Source organism: Mastigoproctus giganteus, chromosome 14 (genome assembly GCF_048544385.1).
Source record: "Mastigoproctus giganteus isolate SK-2022 chromosome 14, ASM4854438v1, whole genome shotgun sequence".
In the NCBI taxonomy this organism is placed as follows: Eukaryota; Metazoa; Arthropoda; class Arachnida; order Uropygi; family Thelyphonidae; genus Mastigoproctus; species Mastigoproctus giganteus.
The window spans coordinates 51,566,603-51,588,829 of record NC_143588.1 but is presented as its reverse complement, the minus strand read 5'-3'; the positions used below and the strand labels follow the sequence as shown (position 1 = coordinate 51,588,829).

Below are 22,227 nucleotides of genomic sequence, written 5' to 3'. Positions count from 1 at the left end.
ACATTGTATTAAGTTGCTCATCTTTGGATGAATTTGATGGGAAAATTCAAAACTCAAGCAGTTGCTCTTTACATTTCTATGGCTTCCATCAGTTGTTGACTGATTTTTCAAAACTAGGTTTCTCTCTGACTGCTCACTGTGGGTGATGGTATCACTCTTTCTTCTACACCAATGCAGATGTTTTCCATGGTTCAGCACTTTCTCCCACTCTTTTCCTCTTGTATTTTAATAATCTTTCTTTGACTGGGAAATCTATGTATAGTTTTGCTGATGATAACATACTACACTGCACCTTCCAGTTTGAGAACTTTTCCTGCAAATAGAGCTATTAGTTACCCGATAACCACTAGCAATTCCTTAAATGCCAATCTTCCGGTAATTCTCAAAGTGGGCAAAGAAAAGTTGCTTAACTTTTGACTCTTAACACAATCCTTGCAAAACTCGGTCCTGTCTTTTTTCTTCCAAAAAGAATCTGTTCATATTTGCTTTGAAGGCACTTAGATTTCTAGACAAGATCACATATCTTGATTAGTGATAGTCTTTTCTGCTAATCTCGCTTGGTATAAGGACATCACAATATTGCTTTTTCTGCATCAAAAAAAAAAAAACAAAAACAAAAAAAAAAAAAAAAAAACGGGTTTTCTTTTTCACTCTGACTGTAACAATTCTTCTAAATAAATGACTGTACAAACCTTAAATCCACCCTACCATGGAAGGGTGGATTTCAGTATTGGTGGATTGTTGTTTACCCATCTGGAGCAGTGACCCAGAAAACACCTATGTAATTCCATTCAGAAGAGGGCAGTCAGGTTGATTATAAAGATCTTACACTGTATTTAAATATTTGTCAGTGAGTCTAACTGATGATGTTACCAACAGTGAATTCTACATGCAAAGCATTCAGGAAAGGAATCATAGAGGCTACTAAACTTTTTATGCCAAATAAGAAGATATTATTATGAATAACAGCAATTGACGCAAGGAAGTGAGCTGATACAGCATCATTTGAGCTTAAAAAAAAAAAAAAAAAAAACACTATTCGTCTCTTTTGTATACCCTCTTATATGTCTAATTCTTTCTTAATTTAAATTGCCATCACCGGGTGGTTGTTTGTTGCAGAAATCCAATAATCTCTAGCTGAAAGCAAAATTTTCTACATCTGCCCTGCAGCCTTCCTTTTTCAATTTGTTTTTTTCCCCTTATGTCTATTGTTCAAGAAAGAATAAGCATGCTGATCTTTTTGCTGGTGCTTCATTTCCAAACAGCTTACTCTGTACAAACATTAATATTCTTACCATGGAATATTGTTCCCACACCTTGAGCACTTGTCCACAAACCCTCTCACTGCAATTGTAGAACTTTTAAAAAGATTCCCTTATCATGAAAGAATGAAGTCTTTTGTGATAAAAGTCCTCTTTGTGTGTCCTTGGTGAATCTTAATTAATCTTCTCTGCACCTATCACATCTTTCTTAAAACCAGGCATCCAGAACTGAATGCAGTACTGGAGATGTGCCATATCTATTGTTTTATACAATGGGATAATGACACCCTTTCCCTACAGACAAAGTTCATATGTATAATTGGCAAAATAAATGTCCTATCTTCACTGCTTTCTAAAACTGAGGACCCTGGGTGTGCCAAGCCCATATTCACCAGATGTGAGCCCCTGCATTGCTTATAAATAGCCAATTTTCTGAGTGGAGGGAACTGAGTTTAATTCTGCACAATCCATACTGAATCTCTTGTTGTTTCTTATTTTTTTTAAATAGCAATAAGGAAGATAGAATAAACAAACTTTATATCAAAGTTTAGTAGTTGTACAATGGCTTAGAGCAGGGGTTGACAACCTGTGGCCCTTTAACTTTTAGCACACATGAAGTAAAGTTTGAAATGGAGTTAGAAGACTTAAAAATCAAGGTCATGTGGAGTGCAAGACTAAAATGCCTTAAAACTGAAACTGAAGATTTGGAGAGGCAAAAGGCTGCCCTGGCAATTCTATATAAATGGATGCCGATAGATGAGTTGAAAAAGCAAGCCCAAATTGTGTTCGATGCATGGTGTAGCTTACCAAAGATGTATATAAATTTGAAAATATTTGCTTTTGGACTTCTCTCAGTTTGTGGTTCGATGAATTTCAGCAGGCAAATATTTTTGAACATGAGCTATATTAAAAATAAACCAAGAAACCGTGTGAACAATGCGAGTCTCTCATGCTTAAAGATAAAAATTACGGCATACTACACTGATGTTGAGAGACTCGCTCAAGGAGTTCAGCAGCAAAAGTTATATTAATTAGAAATACTATTAATAAATATTTCAAAATATGTATTTTTTTTTTTTTTAGTAAAACACTTTCCCACTCTATTCCATTATTTAAAAAACTCCCCCATCCCTCCCCCCAGTTTGAGCTGAAGTGTGGCTCTCTCTTTTTTTTTTTTAATTAGATCAGAAATGGCTCTTCACTCAAAAAAAGGTTGTCAACTTAGAGGATGGAAAATTATAGTAAAAGATATGCTGCTGCTGCAAGATATGCTGGAAGATCTAAAAAAGTTATTTACTTTGCATAAAATATGACAGCTGAAGTAGAGTAGTCTTAAGTGTAAAGTTCTGGTAACAATAAATCCAAGGTTTAAGGCTGTTGACAAGGTAAAGGACTTGGCAGCAATTGCGTAATGCGATTTGAATGCGATTTGAAGTTCTAAGCGTAGACAGGCCGCTTGTATACTTTTAATGTGGTGTGATCTATGATGTACAGGAATTTCGATAGTAGGATCAAAGAGGTAATCATTCTATTATAAAAAGCTTCTGTTAGATTACAGAAGTGTTATAGGCCTAATGAATACAACGAACAATTGTACAGAGAAATAGAGGGCCAGTCAATCAGACTGCCTTATAATGGGGGATTTTAACTTCCCAGATATTGAATGGAACTTGTGGGTTTGTCACTTGCATGAGCTGGGATATACTTGTGGTGGGTGTGCACCATATCCAAAAATGTTATTATTTCACAGCATATTTCTCTTCCTGTCTACTGATTGCCTCTAATACATTCTCTGTGATTTTATGGAATGTTATAATTTGATTGTGCCAAAAAAAATTTTCACACATCCATTCCCTCTAAAAGTTTGTCCAGTGCCTCCTTGAATTTATGTGGCTCTCAGTACTGGTGTACCTGGTGATAGTACACAGTACTCTGTCTTTTGAGTTCTTTAATAATGCTGGTGTTTCCTAAGGATCAGTTGTCACTTGCCATCTTTCCCTTTTGCATTCTAGCCTCAGTTGCTGATGCACCAACTAATCCAACAACTTTGTGTATTCATGTCTTTCTCCTGCTGACTAGAAATTTTTTAAACAGTTTTGCGGATTTGGGACACCACCCAAGTGGTGTCCCAAATCCGCAAAACTGTTTTAAAAATAAAAAGCTTAAGAGGGGATTTGGGACATCACCCAAGTGGTGTCCCAAATCCCCTCTTAAGCTTTCAAAACAGCAGAGCCATGGTAATTCATGACCCCTCTACATTGTCTCTGCAGTCTTTGTCTCGCAGATGTTCAGTTTTTCTGTGTATACTTCCATGGGCACTTTTCTTCTCACTTGGTATTATCTATAATTCTTCCACTTTCTTTTAAGCTAGTTCAGTCTTGTGTCACATGCAGTCAGCATCCATTCATGTCCACCATCAAACTCACAGAACTAACTTTCTCTTCTCTATCTGCCCCTTCTACTTCTTTTTTTTTTTTTTTTCTTCTTTCTGAAAACTACAGAAATTCAAGACTAATGCTAAAAATATGTTCTCTCCCTCTCTCTTCTCAACTTCAACTCATGCATGGTACTGAGTGCTCAAGGTTCTGATACCTTGTGTTTGAAGTTTTCATAAAAGAAGAAAAATTGACTCTCCTGCCTATCTAAGTTGTGGGCTGACACCAGGACTGCATGCCTTCATTAGACATTTGGTGAATTATTTTATCTTTCAAAGTAAACGTATGCATGAACTTTAAAGACAAATTAAAGCATTTTGAGTTAATGCATACCAGGAAGGTGGGGGGGGTGAAGCATATGTATAAGTTTGCAGTCTTTGGGTAAATGTTCAAGTAGGTTGATGGAACAGGCAACCTCTGACAAATCTATTAAAAAAAAAGAGCATTTAGTGATGAAAAATGTGATATATACTGGTAGTCAAGGAAAATGCATCACCACTTAATTCTAATTGTAGTCTAAACAACGGAAGTATATGACGATATTTCTTACAGATTGCATCAGATAAGATTGGCAAGGGTATGTGATGACGTAATGTTGCATCAGCTGTTACTTTCAGCTATATCAGCACGCTCTTTAAGAGTTGCAGTCATACCTTGCTTGTGTGAGGATGGTGAGTTACGTGCAGTTGACACCACAAAGAATGAATGCTATTGTTTCTTTACGTGAGGAAGGATGTTCTTCTCATCAAATTTGCTTATAGAGTGTCTTGTAGCCAGTCAACAGTGAGTATATTCTTTTCAAACTCAAGAATACTGGTTCTGCTGATAGGAAAAAAGGAACCGGATGCAACCGAGTCTCTACCCCAAAACAGGACTGCGTTTTGAAGCACTTATGCCTTAAAAACCGTAAAGCTTCTTTGTCTGAGCTGAAAAGAGAATGGGAAGAACATACAGGAGTGGTAGTAAGTGCAGTAACAGTCAGAAGATGCCTCTTCAAAAATGGACTTTTAGCTCGTCATCCTAAGAAGGTGGCTGTCCTCACACAAAAAATGAAAAGGGCCAAATTATTTTGGTGTAAGGAGCATGTCAAATGGACCCCCGAGCAGTGGAAGTCAGTTTTCCCTCAGATGAGAAGAAATTCAACCTGCATGGTTCTGATGGGAGACAAACGATTTGCCATAGACGTGGTGAAGGATATCATTCAGACTGTATGGTGTCTACAGTGAAATTCCCCACCAGCCAAATGATATGGGATGCATTTCGTATCGTGGAGTAGGTCGCCTGCAGTTTATAAAAGGTTCCGTAAATGCCAATGGATAACTAGCTACATTTGAAGACAAATTGCTGCTGACCATTAGAGACCATTTCAACCTGCCAAGTAACTGCATCTTTCAGGCGACTCTGCTCCTTGTCATCGGGCAAAAAGTGTAAGTAGGCACTTCTGTAGTTACTTTAGCTTTATTTCTGCATTAGAGGTTCAACAGTAATGTGTTTACTGTTGAACCTACTGTTAGCCTGCTCAAACCATTCAAGACCTTGTACACCTCAATCAGATCACCTCACAGGTGCCTAGTCTCCAGATGCTGCAGCTGGCAGAATTTAAGTCTCTCCTGGTAAGAGAACTCCTTTGTTCCTTTCACCAGTCTTGTTGCTGTTTTCTATACTCATTCTAGTAACTCTACATTCTTCCTATTAAACCAGTTCTTCAACCATGGCTGTCTAACTTCAGAGTAAACAGGCAGGAGTAAGTTATACTTGCTTGTCTGAGAATTGCACATAAAGTGTAGGTGTTTCAGTGGTTTGCAAAATTTAAAAAAGATTTCTCATCCATTGAAATGATCCTCACTCTGGCTGTCTTTCAACTTCAAAAACAATGATTCATTCATTTGTGTTTGTGGTCTAATCAATGTTTAAAATATCAGCATAGTTGCTAGTGTAATTGGTATTTCTTATGGGAGATGTAAATCAATTTTAATATAAGAGTTGGGAATACGAAAACTTCAGCCAAGTTCATGCCTCACTGGTGATCACAGAGTGGAGAGTTCTCACACATCAGTGCCCTCCATAAACAGTAGATAGATACGAATAGTGTTTATGTGCATTTCTCAAACAAGGATGAGGCACGAGATTGGGGGGTGTGTGTGTGGGGGGGGGGTGAACATCAGCATTGTATGGAAATCTTTGTGTGTTGCTTACTTCTGTATCTTCCTGCTTTAAATATGACACACTGTTGCCGATGCGTTGGTAAGACTGATATCAATCAAACAGTTAATATTGTGTAGTTTCCTAATTTATTCTACTGAACCTTACTTGCAGATTTTTATTGAAGTATGTTGTGTAATTATCAAAGCTTTTAATTGTTATTTTGCTATTATAATACATTTGTTTTTTATTAATTTTTGCATAGGAAAGGGAAAGGCGTAGACAACACATGATGCTTGTTAGAGCATTGGAAGCAAGAAAAAAACAAGAGGTAATTTAAAAAAATTTTTTTTTTTCTTATCAGTTCTTATTACACATGAATTAACTATTGTATCATTGGGAAAATGTTGTATGTTAGTGAGTTCTGTCAGATCATCTGTGGTAGTTCCTAATATATATATATATATATATTTTTTTTTATAAAGTTATGTGGCCTAAAGATGGGGCATGGTATGTATATATTATGCCAAGTTTACATTATTTGTCTTAGAAATATGCATTTGTATTTTGCTAAAACTATATAAGTGCATAATTCACATTATAATAAGTCTTTGTTGCCTTTGCTATGATCACCAAATATGGTGATACAGAGGCTTCATTACACACATTACTCACAAATAAAATTAACAGAGTTGAACCAACTACTACTCTGTTTCACTGTAGTAGAAACATAATTAATTCTGAGCCACAAAAAACCGAACGAAATTTCTGAAAACACGTTAAAAAAATATATCTCAATATCTCTTCTATGCCATCTAAAGCAGACTAGTGATATCTTCCTTATCATATTCCATGTTTACTGAGAAGTATAACAAATTATGATAGTTTTCAATTCTATTACGTCAATTCCTTTTGTGTAAAAGGACAGGGCGCCTCCTATCGCCTTTTCATTTATTCTGTTTTTCACATTTGTACTGTCCGCAGTGTATAGTAATATACATCAAAATCTGGTTAATTCAAATGAACTTCAAGGAAGCAAATGTATGATTCGATTTAAATGGGTTTTATTATCTGTAGAAGTTCATATCATTATCAATTAAACAAGAAATTTTTAATCATATACCATTATAAATATTGTGCAGAATTTTTGTAATTCTCGTTAAAAACATTAATAGTCTTTTAGTTTCCCTGTGGTAGATATTCAAGAGTAGACAGTTGACATGTTAATTTAGTCAACATGAGGAAAATAACAATTTTGATATAAAGGAATCTAATAAAATTCTAACATGACAAGATTGGTGTTAAATAATTTTTTGCTTGCTATTACTATTCAAAAAGTTTGTGTACATTTACATTTAATAAACAACATAACATTACAATAAATGTTATGATGTTTATTAGGTTCTCATAGAGGCATATGTTGCAAGAAAGCAAGCTTATGTAGCATCAGCCAAAAAACACACCGATTTCACACATCCATTCCCTCTAAACATTTGTCCAGTTCCTCCTTGAATTTATTTAAGCTATCAACTTCCACAACAACAGATGGAAGTTTGTTCCAGCAATCAACAACCCTTTCTGGCTAAAGGAAAATTTCTGCACATCTACAACTCTTTCCTCAGTTTCAATTTATATGCCCCTCTAGGGTTTGTAATTTGAGCAAGAGGAAGAATCTCATAAGAATTCAGTGTGCTCCACCCAATCAGATCACCTTGCAGGTGCCTAGCCTTCAGCTGTTGCAATTTACAGAACTTAAGCCTTTAAAGAGAATCCCTTCTTTCCCCTAATCAAGCTTGTTGCCCTTCTCTCTACTTGCTGAAGCAACTCTACATCCTTCGTAAAATGGAGCCTCCAGACCTGTACGCAGCACTCAAGGTGTGTCCTGACCATTGCCTTACACAAGCGATAATCACCTCCTTTTCCCTACTAGCAAATTTCCTGTTTATCATTTACAATACCCCATGATCTGCTCTGGAAGCCTGTCTGCACTTCTCAGAAAAATTCATATCTGACTGTACAATTACTCCCGGGTCTTTTTCATTCTCTACCATCCTAAGTGTAGTATTACACAGTTGGTACATTTCTCTGGGGTTACTTCTACCCATATGCAGTACTTTGCATTTGTCAATTTTTTTTTTAAATTTCACTTGCCACTTCTCGGCCAATCTTCCCAACTTTTTTAGATACTGTTGGTAGTACACTGCCATTACTGCCATTAACCACGCTGCCAACCTTTGTATCATCTGCAAACTTGAAATGTCATTATTATAATTCTGTTCAAGTCAAAAAAAAAAAAAAAAAAAGAAAGAAAGAACAGAAAAGATAACTATTCACAACATTTTGTCATTTGTTTATTGTATCTTTGTGATGATTTAGAAAACATTATTATTTTGTAAAATAAGTGATTGCAAGAATCACTTTTGCTTCTGCTAGCTGCTGCCTAACCTAACCTAATGTGTTAGTCTCTGTACCCCCCCCCCAAGTTATTTTCTGACCCTCTTAACATTGCCATGATACCATTAGGAAATATTTTTGTACTCCTATTTAAGTGTATCACAATAATATAATAATATTTGCTGTTAACAAAGACGTAATAGTATTGGCCATAGTACAGTGCAAGGTGTAGGCAGAAAATGAAACTGAAGGATTGGAAACAAGCCAGTTATGATATGCAACATTCTTCTCCTGAACGGCCTTAGCACATTTATTGGAAAACCAAAGTTTAGATAAAGGACGAGATTTTAAAGTGGAGTGTGGGATAAAGGATTCCATTCCTACAAGATTTCACTGACATGATTTGAGCAAACATTGACATCACGTTTTGAAGCAGTAGTTTGACCAAGGAAAAGAAGAAAAGAAATCTCGCAGGTCATCCCATTTTGCATTCTTGTAATGCCATACAAGACGAGGTTGGGAATAGCCATGAGATAGAGGCTCCATTGGAGAAGAGACAATCACCAAGTTGTGATCTTAGGTGCCTCAAGGACCAGTCACTTCGACCGCATACTTAGAAGGGTTGTTTGTGAGAAAAAGATCAAGCATGTTGGCTGTATGGTTAGGATTGTCCGGTATACGTGTAGGGAAATGAACAATCCGTTCAAGGTCATTAGTAATTGCAAAAGCCTCAGCATTTCGACTAGCTCAGTCGGTGTGAATAGAAAATGGTAGCCAGCTGGAGTTGTGAACATTAAAATCACCAAGGAAATTCAGTTCACTGTTAGGAAAGTTGGACTGGAGAAAATCAAGTTGCAAAGAGAGGAAGTCGAAGAGCTCCAAGTGATTAGTGGATTTGGGAGAAAGGTAGAGACAACAGATGAATTTGACACAGAGGTAGAGAGATTCTAAGCCAGAGGAGATTCCAAATTACCAAGTCTCTGAGAGGGAATATCGGAACGGACGTATGCACAAGTACCACCTTTGAGGTGAACGGAATCATATAGCAAATAATTTGGGCAACTGAGATGAGCAGTAGTTGAATCAATCGATATCTGAGATTCTGTCAGAAAAGGTACATGGGGTTTGGCAGACTGCAAGTGGAAATGAACATTGTTGAGATTAGAATTTAGACCACATATTTGTGAAATGAACTAGGAAGTGTTTGGAAGGTTTAGATCTTTTTGCAGGTAAGCTTACTCTATGTTTGACAATTCATGATGTTTTCAATAGTGAGAAAAATAGGAGGGTCAGGCTGTATTAAGTAATGAAATTTTTGGATACAACTTACACATGGTAAGAATATATCCAGATCCTTGAAATAACGTGGCCTTTGACAATGACCCCCCCCCCCCCCCCGCATAAAGATTACTCAGACTCCCTCCAGTTGCTATCTGGCAGAGTAGAGGTAGCAAAATTATACACTAGCTGATCTGGAAGCCTCCTAAAGAGTTACCAATAGGTTCGTTCCAGTGTACTAACTAGCGGCGGGGCTGCGAACACCGTTTTAGAGGTCTAACCTCAAAATGAACCATAATGAGAAGTGGACCCTAGTCTGCCCTACTTGTCCAGGACAGAACGGCTGTATTTAGCAACCAGGGGCTTGATCCCTGGGTTACTCAAAAAGTGTGTTACTGCACTCATTCTCCCGACCCATCACTACGAATGCCTCTCTCTTATTTTGATATAGATACCCAAAGGTGAGCGGTGAAGACTGACAGGTATCTTAAAAATTTCATTAAAATCTTGTTATAATATAGTTGGGGAAGGGTGTTACATGGTTGCTATCCATTAAAAATTAATATGTATAATTAGCCCATTTCTTTTCAGGTCTGATTGTGGTCAGCAGCATGGTCCAAAGATGGGTATCAGCAAGATACCCAAAACGTCACACTATTGTATATATAGTGGATTCTGGTTATTTTGGCCACCCGTTAATTGGGGCAGCCGTTGATTTTGGGGAAATCTTAAAAATCAGGACCCAATCGAGAAAATAGCCTTAATGCCTTTTAATCGGGGCAGTCGACCACAGCACTGAAGATTTCCCTACGATTGTCTCCGACCGTACAACGTAGTTCGGTCGGATTTCTGGAGGTCACAACCATAAAACAAGAAAAACAATTAGCAGTCACCTGTTTATTGGGCTTTTGTGTTAGTGAAATCTATCATAAACCGATAGTAAACGCGATCTTATTGAATTTGCGATAATACCAACATAGTCCGAAGATGGGTATCAGCAAGATACCCAAAACGTCACACTATTGTATATACAGTGGATTCTGGTGATTTGGGCCACCAGTTAATCGGGGCAGCCGTTTATTTGGGGCAAATCTTAAAAAACAGAACCAATCGAGAAAATAGCCAGGGTTTACTTCGCTTATTGCCTTTTAATCGGGGCAGTAGACCGTAGCACTGAAGATTTCCCTACGATTGTCTCCGACCGTACCACATAGTTCGGTCGGATTTCTGGAGGTCACAATCATAAAACAAGAAAAACAATTAGCAGTCACCTGTTTATTGGGCTTTTGTGTTAGTAAAATCTATCATAAACTGATAGTAAATCAATCTTATTGAATTTGCGATAATACCGACAGCTGGAATTCTGTGGGTTATTATGGTAAAATGTGTTTACACTTCCATGGAGTCTTCAATCATATAAAAAAAATAATTTTCAGACAGAATCTTCTCATCATTCCTATTTTTAAAGCTTCGTAATTGGTTACTCCGTTCTCACTTGCGTGTATCGTGTTACTTGCAATTTATGTGTGCCGTTTTCTTTGTTATTGATTGCTTATCTTTTTACTGTTTTAAATTTTAACCCCCACCCACAAATTGCAGTGAAGAGAAATGTCAACTAGTTTAGTTAATATGTACATATTACGGTATGTATTAATTCTTCCGTATATCACATATATTCTTCCGAATTTCATGTATCATTTAATTTTTTAAGTGGCAAGGTAGTAAAGAGTAAATTTGTACTTAATATATCTTTACTTTTATAGCCTGTGGATAATATTCCTCCTATTTTTGTTAATTAGAATCGCTGTTTAATTGAATTAAAATTCAATTCACATATGTGATCACAATGACCGGCGCTTATTACACATCGTATTGTGAATGGTACTTTACAATGGTGACTCCATCGTAACGTGATTTGATTGTACTTGATTGTACAGCGAACCAATTGGGGGGGGGGTATTGTATTTTTAATTATTTACATGAATCTTCGGATAATTTTGGCAGCCACTTAATCGGGCCAAATTGCATTAGTCCCGATGTGTTCTGAATAACCGTAATCGACTGTATTAGTTTAGGCTATGCTTAATAAAATATGTATTAAAAACTACATGTTGTAAAAGATTGGTTACTTATACATATTAATATATATATATATATATATATATATATATATATATATATAAATATTTTTTTTTTTTTTTTTATATATATATACATATATAATAATATCTGTGTATTGCTTATTTAATTCTTATTTGTAGATATAAATTGAGATGTAATAACTTTGGGTTTAGGCATAATATTTACTGTTTCATTCCAAATTTTCTTTCTTAATTTATTGATTCAGACTCTAGAAATTTTCCAGGTAGTATCAAATGAAAACTTTCTGCTTGCAAAAACATGGATTTCCTATGATTTTCATACTGTCTCATATTGAACCACAAGTAGTGAAAAATTATTAACTTATTTCTTGTCTAGTTTTGTGGCTAACTGTTACTTACTGTATGGGAATTTGCTGTTTTCCGAGGACAAATGACACAGCAATGAGCATTTTCAACATTTGTTTCCAACTTTTTTCTGGAGTGAATAATTTCTGAGAGGTTTATAGCAATTATTCTGTGTATGACTCTCCTTTGGCTTATTCTCTTGGGTCTGACTTGGGTCAAATAGGTTAACACTTTGGCAGGAGTCAAGACTAAATGGAAAATTTGATTGACAGAAAAATTTTGTGAAATCTTTTATTTTTTATTACTTATAAAAATGGCATAGTGTATGAGTTTGATTATTTACTTTTTATTTTTTATTATGAAGTTCATACTAATGAATTGGTTTTTTATATTTAGGAAAGAGAAAGAAAAAGAGAAGAAATTTTATATGAAAAGAGAATGAATAAGGAGAAAAGAATGGTAAATGTTTATATTTTAAAAAAATATATTTATATTTTAAGCACAAGAGTGGTTAAATGTTCCATTTTAAATAAATGGAATATAAGATGGAATATTTTTAATTAATAAACAGATGAATGACCACTAAATTCTGGCACTAAGTCGTTTTAAACTAATGGGTATTCACCAAATATCCTTGCATCTGTATATGAGTTAATTCAAGAAAAAACTTGAATCAATTCAAACTTTGCCTTTCAATTCTTCCAGAGTGCATGCATGAATGATAGCTATTGACAGATAGTTGCAAATCGGGTGAGCATTCTGGCCATATTCCTTTTGAAATTATGTGATATCCAAATAAGAGGAACATATTGCTGCTAGATGTATGTGCTGAGTGAATTTTTGACCTGTTTGCTGAAACCACACTGTTACCATCTCCTCTTTCAGTGAAGTGTCCCAATTTATCCATTCCACCGTGCTGCTCATAAGATATGGTAACCTCGACGATTCTGTAATGCAGTATAACTTTTGAGATTATGATGGACATCATGGTGAGATCAAGTATTCCTTTCATTTGGACAGAACAGCTTAAAAGTAGTTTTTGCTAGTCAGCTGCTAGATAGTCTATGAAATTAACCTGTTGGTAACTCTCTAGGAGGTATCCATGTTAGATATTATATAATCTTGCTACCTCTGCTCTGTTGACTAATGACTGGAGAGAGTACAAATGGTGTATATGTGAGAAGCATTGTCGGGGGTCACGTTATGGTAACGAGCTGGGTGTTATCATTGTGCTTATACTATATCAAAAAAATAATAATAATAAATAGGATTTATTAATTCACCCCCCCCCCCCCACACACACACACATTTACTTAATCTACTAAAGGCATCATGAATATTCAAAAAAAAAAAAAAAAAAAAAAATTTTTTTTTTTTTTTTTTTTGTTTGTTGTTGGTGCATCAGCTTCTATGGCCATATTGCACCTTCCAAAATTTTTGCGTTTTCCTGTGATCCAAGCCCGAGGCAGGAATCGAACCCGCGACCTTTGGGTTGCCAGGCAGGCACTTTACCTACCTGGCTAGCCTAGTCGGCAGAAATAAATAAATTTTCTGTTTATACTCTGGGACGACCAAACGGTCAGAAGAGTTCACAAGATTGACAGATTACAAAAAATGGCCCCGTATTCAGCAGAATATTCAAAATAATAGATAAATGTGGGGGCCTCATTTTGAATCTCTGTGTTGTGCATTTTCATGTGCAATCTGCCAAGCCCTACTTTCATTTTCTGACAGTCTCAGTTTTTGATTGTCTCAGCCAGTACTCATCTAAGTTGCCCAGCTTGCTCTGATATATTTTGTCAGGGGCTTCCTAATTTAGAATCTCCTCTGATTTAAACTTTTACTACCTCATTATGTGAAATTTATCTGTTGCTTCTACTGTTTTCTCAGCTTTCCAAATCACTTGGAACTCTTGTAAACCTGTTAACTGTCTTTACTCTATCTTTTCTAACATTTGCTTGGTGGTTTAAATGTTGTTCATAACTCCAGCTGGCTTATTTTCTAGTTACATAGATCTAGCTGGTCAGAATACCAGACTATCTTAACCACACACCCAACAGCCTTGATATTTTTCTTATACAACTCTTCAAAGTACATTGTCATGGTTAATGGTACTTTGAATACCTGAGATCAAGATCACAACTTGGTGATGCTTTCTTTTCTAATTAAGCATCCCCACCCTCAGTGCCATTCTCAGCCTAGTGACATTTGACATTGCAATAATGTGAAATGGGTTAATTTGTGTGATTTCTCTTCCACTTTTCGTTGAATTCCTATTTTAAATCTTACTTTTCCGACATTTCCTTAGATTGTGTTAGTGGAATTATTCCCTGCCTTGTAGTCTTGAAGAATGTTGTGTATGGTGTGTGCCTTGTATATTCAATAAAGAATTCTTGTAAGAATAAAATCCTTTATTCCACGTTCCCTTTAAACTATTGCCCTTTCTCTAAACCTTGGTGTTGAATAGCATAAACCTACTTTCTTACGCTATTCAACGTAAGAAAGTAGCATATTGCAATTGGCTTGTATCCAAATCTCCATCTTTATATTCTGCCTACACTAAAGCTCGCACCAATTGTGAAACAGTTAAAAGGTTGTTTACGGTTGAAAGCCTCAGACTGTGGGGAAATTTATTATTATTATTAGCTTTATGGTGCAAGGAAGCCCGAGGCTTATGCTGCACCAGCCAAAAAAAAATTCTCAAGTTACCCTGAGAGAGAGAGAGAGAGAGAGAGTCAGAGTCAAAAGGGAATCACCAAGAAAGAGAAGAATGATGATATCCAGCTCAGGACCACTAGACATACAAGTTAGTGCGACCAGGGTTCACGCCCGTGATCACTAAACAAGGAGGATGCAGAAAGATCAGAGAATGACCACCGCATATCCCTAGAGCAATATGGCCTTAGTTGCTCCTAAAAACCAAATAACAACAACAAGTTAGTGTAAAACATCATTTTAGTTTGTAGTAAATCATCAAAGTAGGCGAAATTACATCATTTTTGTTTTTGTTCTATCTCATATTGTGAATGTCTTCGTAACGAATTGCCATGGTATTGCACTACCTCGAATAAGCAATGCTTCGCCGCCAGTGGAGAAGACTAATATTAGACTCATGAAGCTTGTTTATTTGTCCTTAGATCAACCATCCTCATACCATCCATCCGCCAAGAATAAGTAACATATGGAGTAGATTAACGTTACTTATTCTTGACGGTTACAAGCAGTTTATATAGAAGCTTGTTGGTTTTTCATTTGTGGACAGGTAGGTACCCCGGCGATGCAATGAGTGACAACCCAGTTATGAAGTATAGCTCGACAATATGAGAGATGCCAGATGATGTGCAACAGTAAAGACTGAAAGGGGTCTAGGGCTGTGAATGGACTACAGGGAAATTTACTAGACAAACAAGTTAGTGTAAAGCATCATGTACGTGTTAGTTTGTAATAAATCATAACAGTTTCATAACTGTTCAATGTTAATGAACAGTTATGAATTGTTAACTGTTAATAAATCATAAATTAGGCATAACAGTTTGGTGTCATATACTAGTGATAGAGAGACATATATAATCACTACTGAAATATCCATACTGAAGGAAGTCCTTTCCCTTAATGGGGATACATGTAAAGAGGGACACCATTGTCTCACAGTGTTCAATTACCTGAGTGTAGAAAATCAACAAAGTTTTTTCCTTGACAGTAAAGCTGATTTTGCCTGCAATATGGGATATCAGTTTAGAATTAGCATTAGTAGAGGTGTATGATGCAAGAAAGCAAGCTTATATAGCATTAGCCAAAAAATAAAAATGAATAAAATAAAACCCCTTCTGTTCCATTAACTCCAAATGTTTGCCTAGTTCTGCCTTGAACTTATTTATGTTGCTAACCTCCACAACAACAGATGGAAGTTTGTTCCAACTATCAATCACCTGCTGGCTAAAGGTGAATTTTCGAACATCTAGTCTACAATTGTCTTTCCTCAGTTTGAATTTATGCCCTGTCAGGTGAGTATTATGAGCAAGAGGAAGAATCCCATTAGTGTTGAGCTTGCACAATCCATTCAAGGCTTTACATCTCAATTAGATCACCTCGCAGGTGCCTAGTCTCCGGAAGGGGAAATTTGCGGAATTTAAGCCTTTCTTGGTAACAACAACACTTGTTCCGCTCACCAATCTCGTTGCCCTTCTCTGTACTCGTTCAAACAGCTCGACATATTTCCTAAAAATGAGGCCTCCAGACATGTATACAATACTCAAGGTGTGGCTTGGCCATTGCCTTATAAAAGGGGACAATCACCCCATTATCCCTGCTAGCAAAATTCCTGTATATCACTAACAAGATACCATGAACGACTCTTACAGCCTTTTTGCATTGCTCAGAAAACTTCATATCTGACTGCATAATTACCCCCAGGTCCTTTTCATTCTCCACTACCCTGAGTGTAGTATCACCCAGTTGATATGTTACTCTGGGGCTACCGCTACCCATATACAGTACGTGTTAAACTTTTGTTGCAACCTTTACTTATATAAACTATAGAAGGAAGGGAATGAATGAGATCGGTCCACTTGATATCGATGGTTCGGCTGTTGATCTTGCTCAGATAGCTGATAATCTGATTGCGCATTTTGAATCTACATTCATGCATGAGGAGTTATTAAGGGAGGAATAGGCCAGAAGTTTATCAAACTGTAACATTGTGCTTAATGATTTTGTTATAACTGAGAGCATAGTGGAGGGGGGGATATTGTTGAAGTTAAACTTAAGAAAGGCGTGGATTCACGGGAAGTCCCCATGGACTGGAGATGTGCAAATGTATTCCCAATTCACAAAGGGGATCTAAGGGTGACAACACAAGTAATTACAGACTACTTAGTTTAACTTCTTTTCCTGGGAAAATAATGGAGTCACTTAAAGATGCATTACAGGATCATCTAGACAAGACTGCACTAATAATTTCAACACTGCATAGGTTTGTTAAGGGAAAGCTTTGTCTGACAAATTTGATTGGATACTATGATTTGGTTAGAAAGGAACTGGATGCAAAAAATAATTTTGATATCATATACTTGGATTTCAGGAACGCTTTTGATACTTTTGCACATGGAAGACTGTACAAGGAGCTGTGTGGTAATAAGAAGTTGCTACAATGGATAAAAGGGTGGTTAAGTGAGAGAATACAGAGTGGTAATCAATGGGCGCACTCTTCGTGGACTGACGTTATTAGTGGAGTCCCTCACCCCAGGGCTCGGTTCTGGGCCCACTGTTGTTTTGTATTTTTATGATGAAATTTTGTATATTGATCAAAAAATGAATCAGGCATAATGTCGAAGTTTGCAGATGATACAAAGATTTGTGGGGTTGTTAACAACAGAAAACACAGTCATCATCATCATCAGCCATTTTCAATCCACTGCAGGATGAAGGCCTCTCCAGCAACTTTCCAGTTCCTTCTGTTTTGAGCACTGGCCATCCATTTTCTACCCACAAACTCATGAATTTCATCTATCCATCTCCGCCTTTGTCTTCCAGGTTTTCTTCTAGCTCCTCTTGGATACCATTCTGTTATTTTCTTAGTCCATCTGTCATCATGTCTTCGAGCTATGTGTCCTGCCCAGGACCATTTTAGTTCTTTAGTTTTGATAAGAATGTCCTTTACTTGAGTTTGTTGCCTAATCCATGTGTTTCTCTTCTTATCTAACAGTCTGATTCCCAATATGATTCGTTCCATTCTTCGCTGTGTAGTTCTCAGCTTCTCTTCCATTCTTTTGGTGAGTGCCCAAGTTTCACTTCCATAAGTCATGGTACGGAGTATACATTGGTTCATTATTTTACGTTTCAGACAAACTGGGATATTGCTCTTCAGTATGTGACTATATTTCCTGAATGCTATCCATCCAAAATTTATTCTTCTCTTGACTTCCAGCCATTTATCATTATTACAGCTAATGACTTGTCCCAGATAAGTATATGACTCCACCTTTTCAATTACTTCTCCTTCAATCTTTATTTCCCTTTCTGTGGCATACTTGTTCATCACTACTTTTGTTTTAGCCATATTCATCTTTAGTCCAAAATCCTTACTAGCTGTGCATAACTGATTAAGATTTTCCTCTAATTCGTTGGGATCGTGGCTAATGACCACAATGTCATCTGCAAATCGTAAATGGTTTAGGTACTCTCCGTTCACATTGACTCCTTTCTGCGACCAGTCTAATCTTCTGAAAGCTTCCTCAAGGGCAGCAGTAAACAGCTTCGGAGATATTGTATCTCCTTGTCGAACTCCTTTCTCAATTTTAAATTTCCTATTGTCTTTGTCTAGTCTAATAAAGGAGGTAGCACTCTCATAAAGACAGTATGCCACTCCAACTGGATCTAGATAAGTTGGGAAAATGGGCTGAGAAGTGGCAACTGAAGTTTAACATTGACAAATGCAAAGTACTACATATGGGTAGATGTAACCCCAGAGAAATGTATGAAGTGTGTGGTACTGGACTTATGTGGTAGAAAATGAAAAAGATCTGGGAGTAAATGTACAGTCAGATTATGAAGTTTTCTGAGAATGCAGACAGGCTGCCAGAGCAGGTCATGGGGAGCGAAGGGGGAAACCCTTCCCCTTACCTTTAATGGTAGTTTTATATCTTTAAGTCAAACCCCCTGGTACCTCCGTAGCCAGGTGGGAAGGAGCAGCAGTGCATAACACATGCTTCTTGATTAGACCGGGGTTTGAGCCCATCTCCACCAAATATGGAGGATGCAGAACGGTCAGGGAATGACCACTGCCTATTCCCAGAGCAATATGGCCTTAGTTGCTAATGCTCTTAAAAACCAAATAACAAACAAAGAAGTAAATCCCATATCAGTACACTGTGATCACTTCTTCCTAGTTCTGCTTTTATTAGCATTAGCATTAGCATTAGTAGAGGCATATGATGCAAGAAAGCAAGCTTATTCAGCATCAGCCAAAAAAAAAAAAAAAAAACCACTCCCATTTCACCCATCTGTTCGTTCGAAATACCTGTCCAGTTGAGCTTTAAATTTGTTTAGGCTATCAACTTCTACAACAAGTGATGGAATTCGGTTCCACCAACCAACCACCCGCTGGCCAGAGGCAAATTTCCGCACATCTATCCGACATCCGTTCTTCCTCAATTTGAATTATGCCCTCTGAGGTGATTATTCTGAGCAAGATGAAGAATCCCATTGGCATTGAGCATGCTCAAACCATTCAAAGCCTTATACACCTCTATCAGATCACCTCGCTGGTGCCTAGTCTCCAGACTCTGTAATTTGCAAAACTTAAGCCTTTCTTCGTAAGAGCAACCCTTTGTTCCATTCACTTATCTTGTTGCCCTTCTCTGTACCCGTTCCAGCAGTTCTACATCCTTCTTGAAATGAGGCCTCCAGACCTGTATACAGTACTCAAGATGTGGCCTAACCATTGCCTTATACAAGGGAATAATCACCTCCTTATCCCTGCTAGAAAAATTCCTGTATATCATTGACAAGACACCATGAGCTACTCTTGCAGCTCGTCTGCACTGCTCAGAGAACTTCATATCTGCCTGCACAATTACCCCCAGGTCCTTTTCATTCTCCACCACTGTCAGTGTAGTACCGCAGAGTTGATACGTTGCTCTGGGGTTACTGTTTCCCATATGTAGTACTTTACATTTGTCAATGTTAAACTTCATTTGCCACCTCTCAGCCCATCTGTTCAACCTTTCCAGATCCTTTTGCAGCAGCATAGTGTCAGAAGTGTCCTTAACGACCCTGCCAACCTTTGTATCATCTGCAAACTTGGACATTAAACTTGATATCCCATCATCAATATCATTCATAAACACTGAAAACAACAACGGACCCAACATTGAACCTTGAGGAACTCCACTAATAACATTAGTCCACGTTGAGCAGTGTCCATTGATTACCACTCTCTGTCTTCTGCCACTCAACCAACCCCTTATCCATAGCAGCAATTTGCCTCCAATGCCACACTGCTCCAATTTGTGCAGCAGTCTTCCATGTGCAACAGTATCAAAAGCCTTTCTAAGATCCAAATATATAATATCAAAGTTATTCCCTGCATCCAGTTCTTTTGTGACTACATCATAGTATCCAATCAAATTGGTCAGGCAAGACCTGCCCTTAACAAAACCATGCTGCGTCTGAGCTATAACTGAATTCTTGTCTAGATGATCCTTCAGTGCTTCTTTAACCAGTGCCTCCATTAATTTACCTGGAACAGAAGTTAAACTAACAGGTCTATAATTACTTGTGTCAGCCTTTGATCCTCCTTTGTGAATTGGGGTTACATTTGCACATCTCCAGTCTATGGGTACTTCCCCTGAGTCCAAAGAAGCTCTCATAATTATGGCTAGGGGTTTGCATACTTCCTTTGCTGCCTCCTTTAATATAACTGGATAGATCCCATCCACCCCAGGTGCCTTTTTTATGTTTATCCTCAACAATCTCTCCTCCACTTTCCTCTCAGTTATTACAAAATCATCCAGCTCACTGCCAATGTTTACTTTACCTACATCATTCTCCTTCCTGAATAACTCCTCATGCGTGAATGTAGATGCAAAATACTCGTTTAGATTGTTAGCCTCCTGAGCAGGATCCTCAACTGTTGAACCATCAATATCCAGTGGACCAATCTGATTCATCCCTTTCCTTCTCGAGTTCAAATATGTAAAGAACTCTTTTCTGTTTTTCTTTGCATCCTTTGCCAAGGATTTTTCGTAGTCTGCCTTTGCCTGCCTAATCTCCTTTGTGACTTGGTTACAGACCAACTTATATCTATCATAGGCTTCCATGTCACCCATTAATTTGTATGTATCCCATGCATTTTTCTTCTCTGCCACATGTCTCATTAATTCATCTGACAACCATTTAGGCCTAAACCTTGAACAATATTTCTTAGTTGGTATGTAAAGCCTGGTAGCCTCCAAGATTAGTTCCTTGAAAGCTTCCCATTTTGAGTTTGCTGTTGGTAACATCATCAGTTGGTCCCACTGTATAGAATTTAAATACTGTCTCAGACCATCATAGTCGCCTTTACGAAAACAAAAACCCTTCCCTTTACCCCTGATGGTAGTTACCTCCTTGAGTAAATCCCACTTCAACACACTGTGATCACTGCCACCTAGTGGTTCATTTATCTGCAGATTCTTAATGCATGAAGAATCACTACTGATAATCAGATCAAGAGTATTGCTCCCTCTTGTTGCCTCACAAACATGCTGATGTAGAAAACAATCATCCAATAAATCCAAAAAAGCCTTGCTAGTGTGTGAGTGACCAATCCACAAATTCCAGTTATCTGCAGATTCGTTATCGAATGAAGAATCACTGCTGATAATCAGATCAAGAGTATTACCATTATCAAGAGTATTGGATGATTGTAGAAAACAGTCATCCAATAAATCCACAAAAGTTTTGATAGTGTGTGTGTGACCAACTCCCAAGTTACAATCAATATCTGGAAAGTTAAAATCCCCCATTATAAGACATTCTGATTTACTGGCCTACCCTTATTTCTCTGCACGATTGCTCATTATACTCATCAGATTCATTAGGCCTATAATGCAAACCTACTCTCATTTTCCTTTTCCCATCGCTTAGGTCACACCAAACATACTCAACATTGCCTTGTCCACCAACGTCAGTTGGATGCACTTCCTTATGGTTTATGTGTTTCTTAACTAACAGCATCCGTCTTTCCTTCGTGTCCTGTCTATCCTTTCTGTACACATTGTTCACCACAGATTCCAATTCTGCACGGCTTATATCTGGATAGCACCACGTCTCTGATATCTCAACAGTATGCACTTTTGATATCATGACCAGCACTTCAATTCATCAAATTTATTTACTATGCTCCTAGCATTGGTGTACATTTACATACTTTAGCCTGAAATCTGGAGATTGCATACACTCTCCAGATTTAACAAATGACATATTGGGCCTACATGCAGTCCTTATCCTACAAACCTTTGGTAGAGCCTAAAATCTAGGCAACTGGCAGTTTTGAATGTACCATCTTTCCAAAACACAAAAACCTTAGCAGAACAATTTAAGATAAGTTTTAATACCAATGCTTGCCTTCTTTACAGTCAGCCTGTTGCAATTTTTGTGTTCTATCTGGAACATCCAATAGAACTGTTAGTTTTTTTGCTATTTAACTCGTGTGAAAAATGTTGAATGACAGTTTTGAATTCCCTTTTAATTTGCTATAGTTGAATCTTTTCGGGAAAACTCCTGCCT

The 22,227-nt window shown here is 37.3% G+C and overlaps 1 protein-coding gene across 1 annotated transcript in view; it reads left to right on the top strand.

Annotated features, from left to right (window-relative positions):
* Positions 1–22,227, top strand: part of tou (bromodomain adjacent to zinc finger domain 2B toutatis) — a 914,913-nt gene that overhangs the window by 543,148 nt on the left and 349,538 nt on the right. Inside the window, 1 exon segment of the mRNA XM_090388865.1 lies at positions 6,105–6,170. Within this exon segment, the coding sequence (XP_090244991.1) occupies positions 6,105–6,170 (66 nt within the window).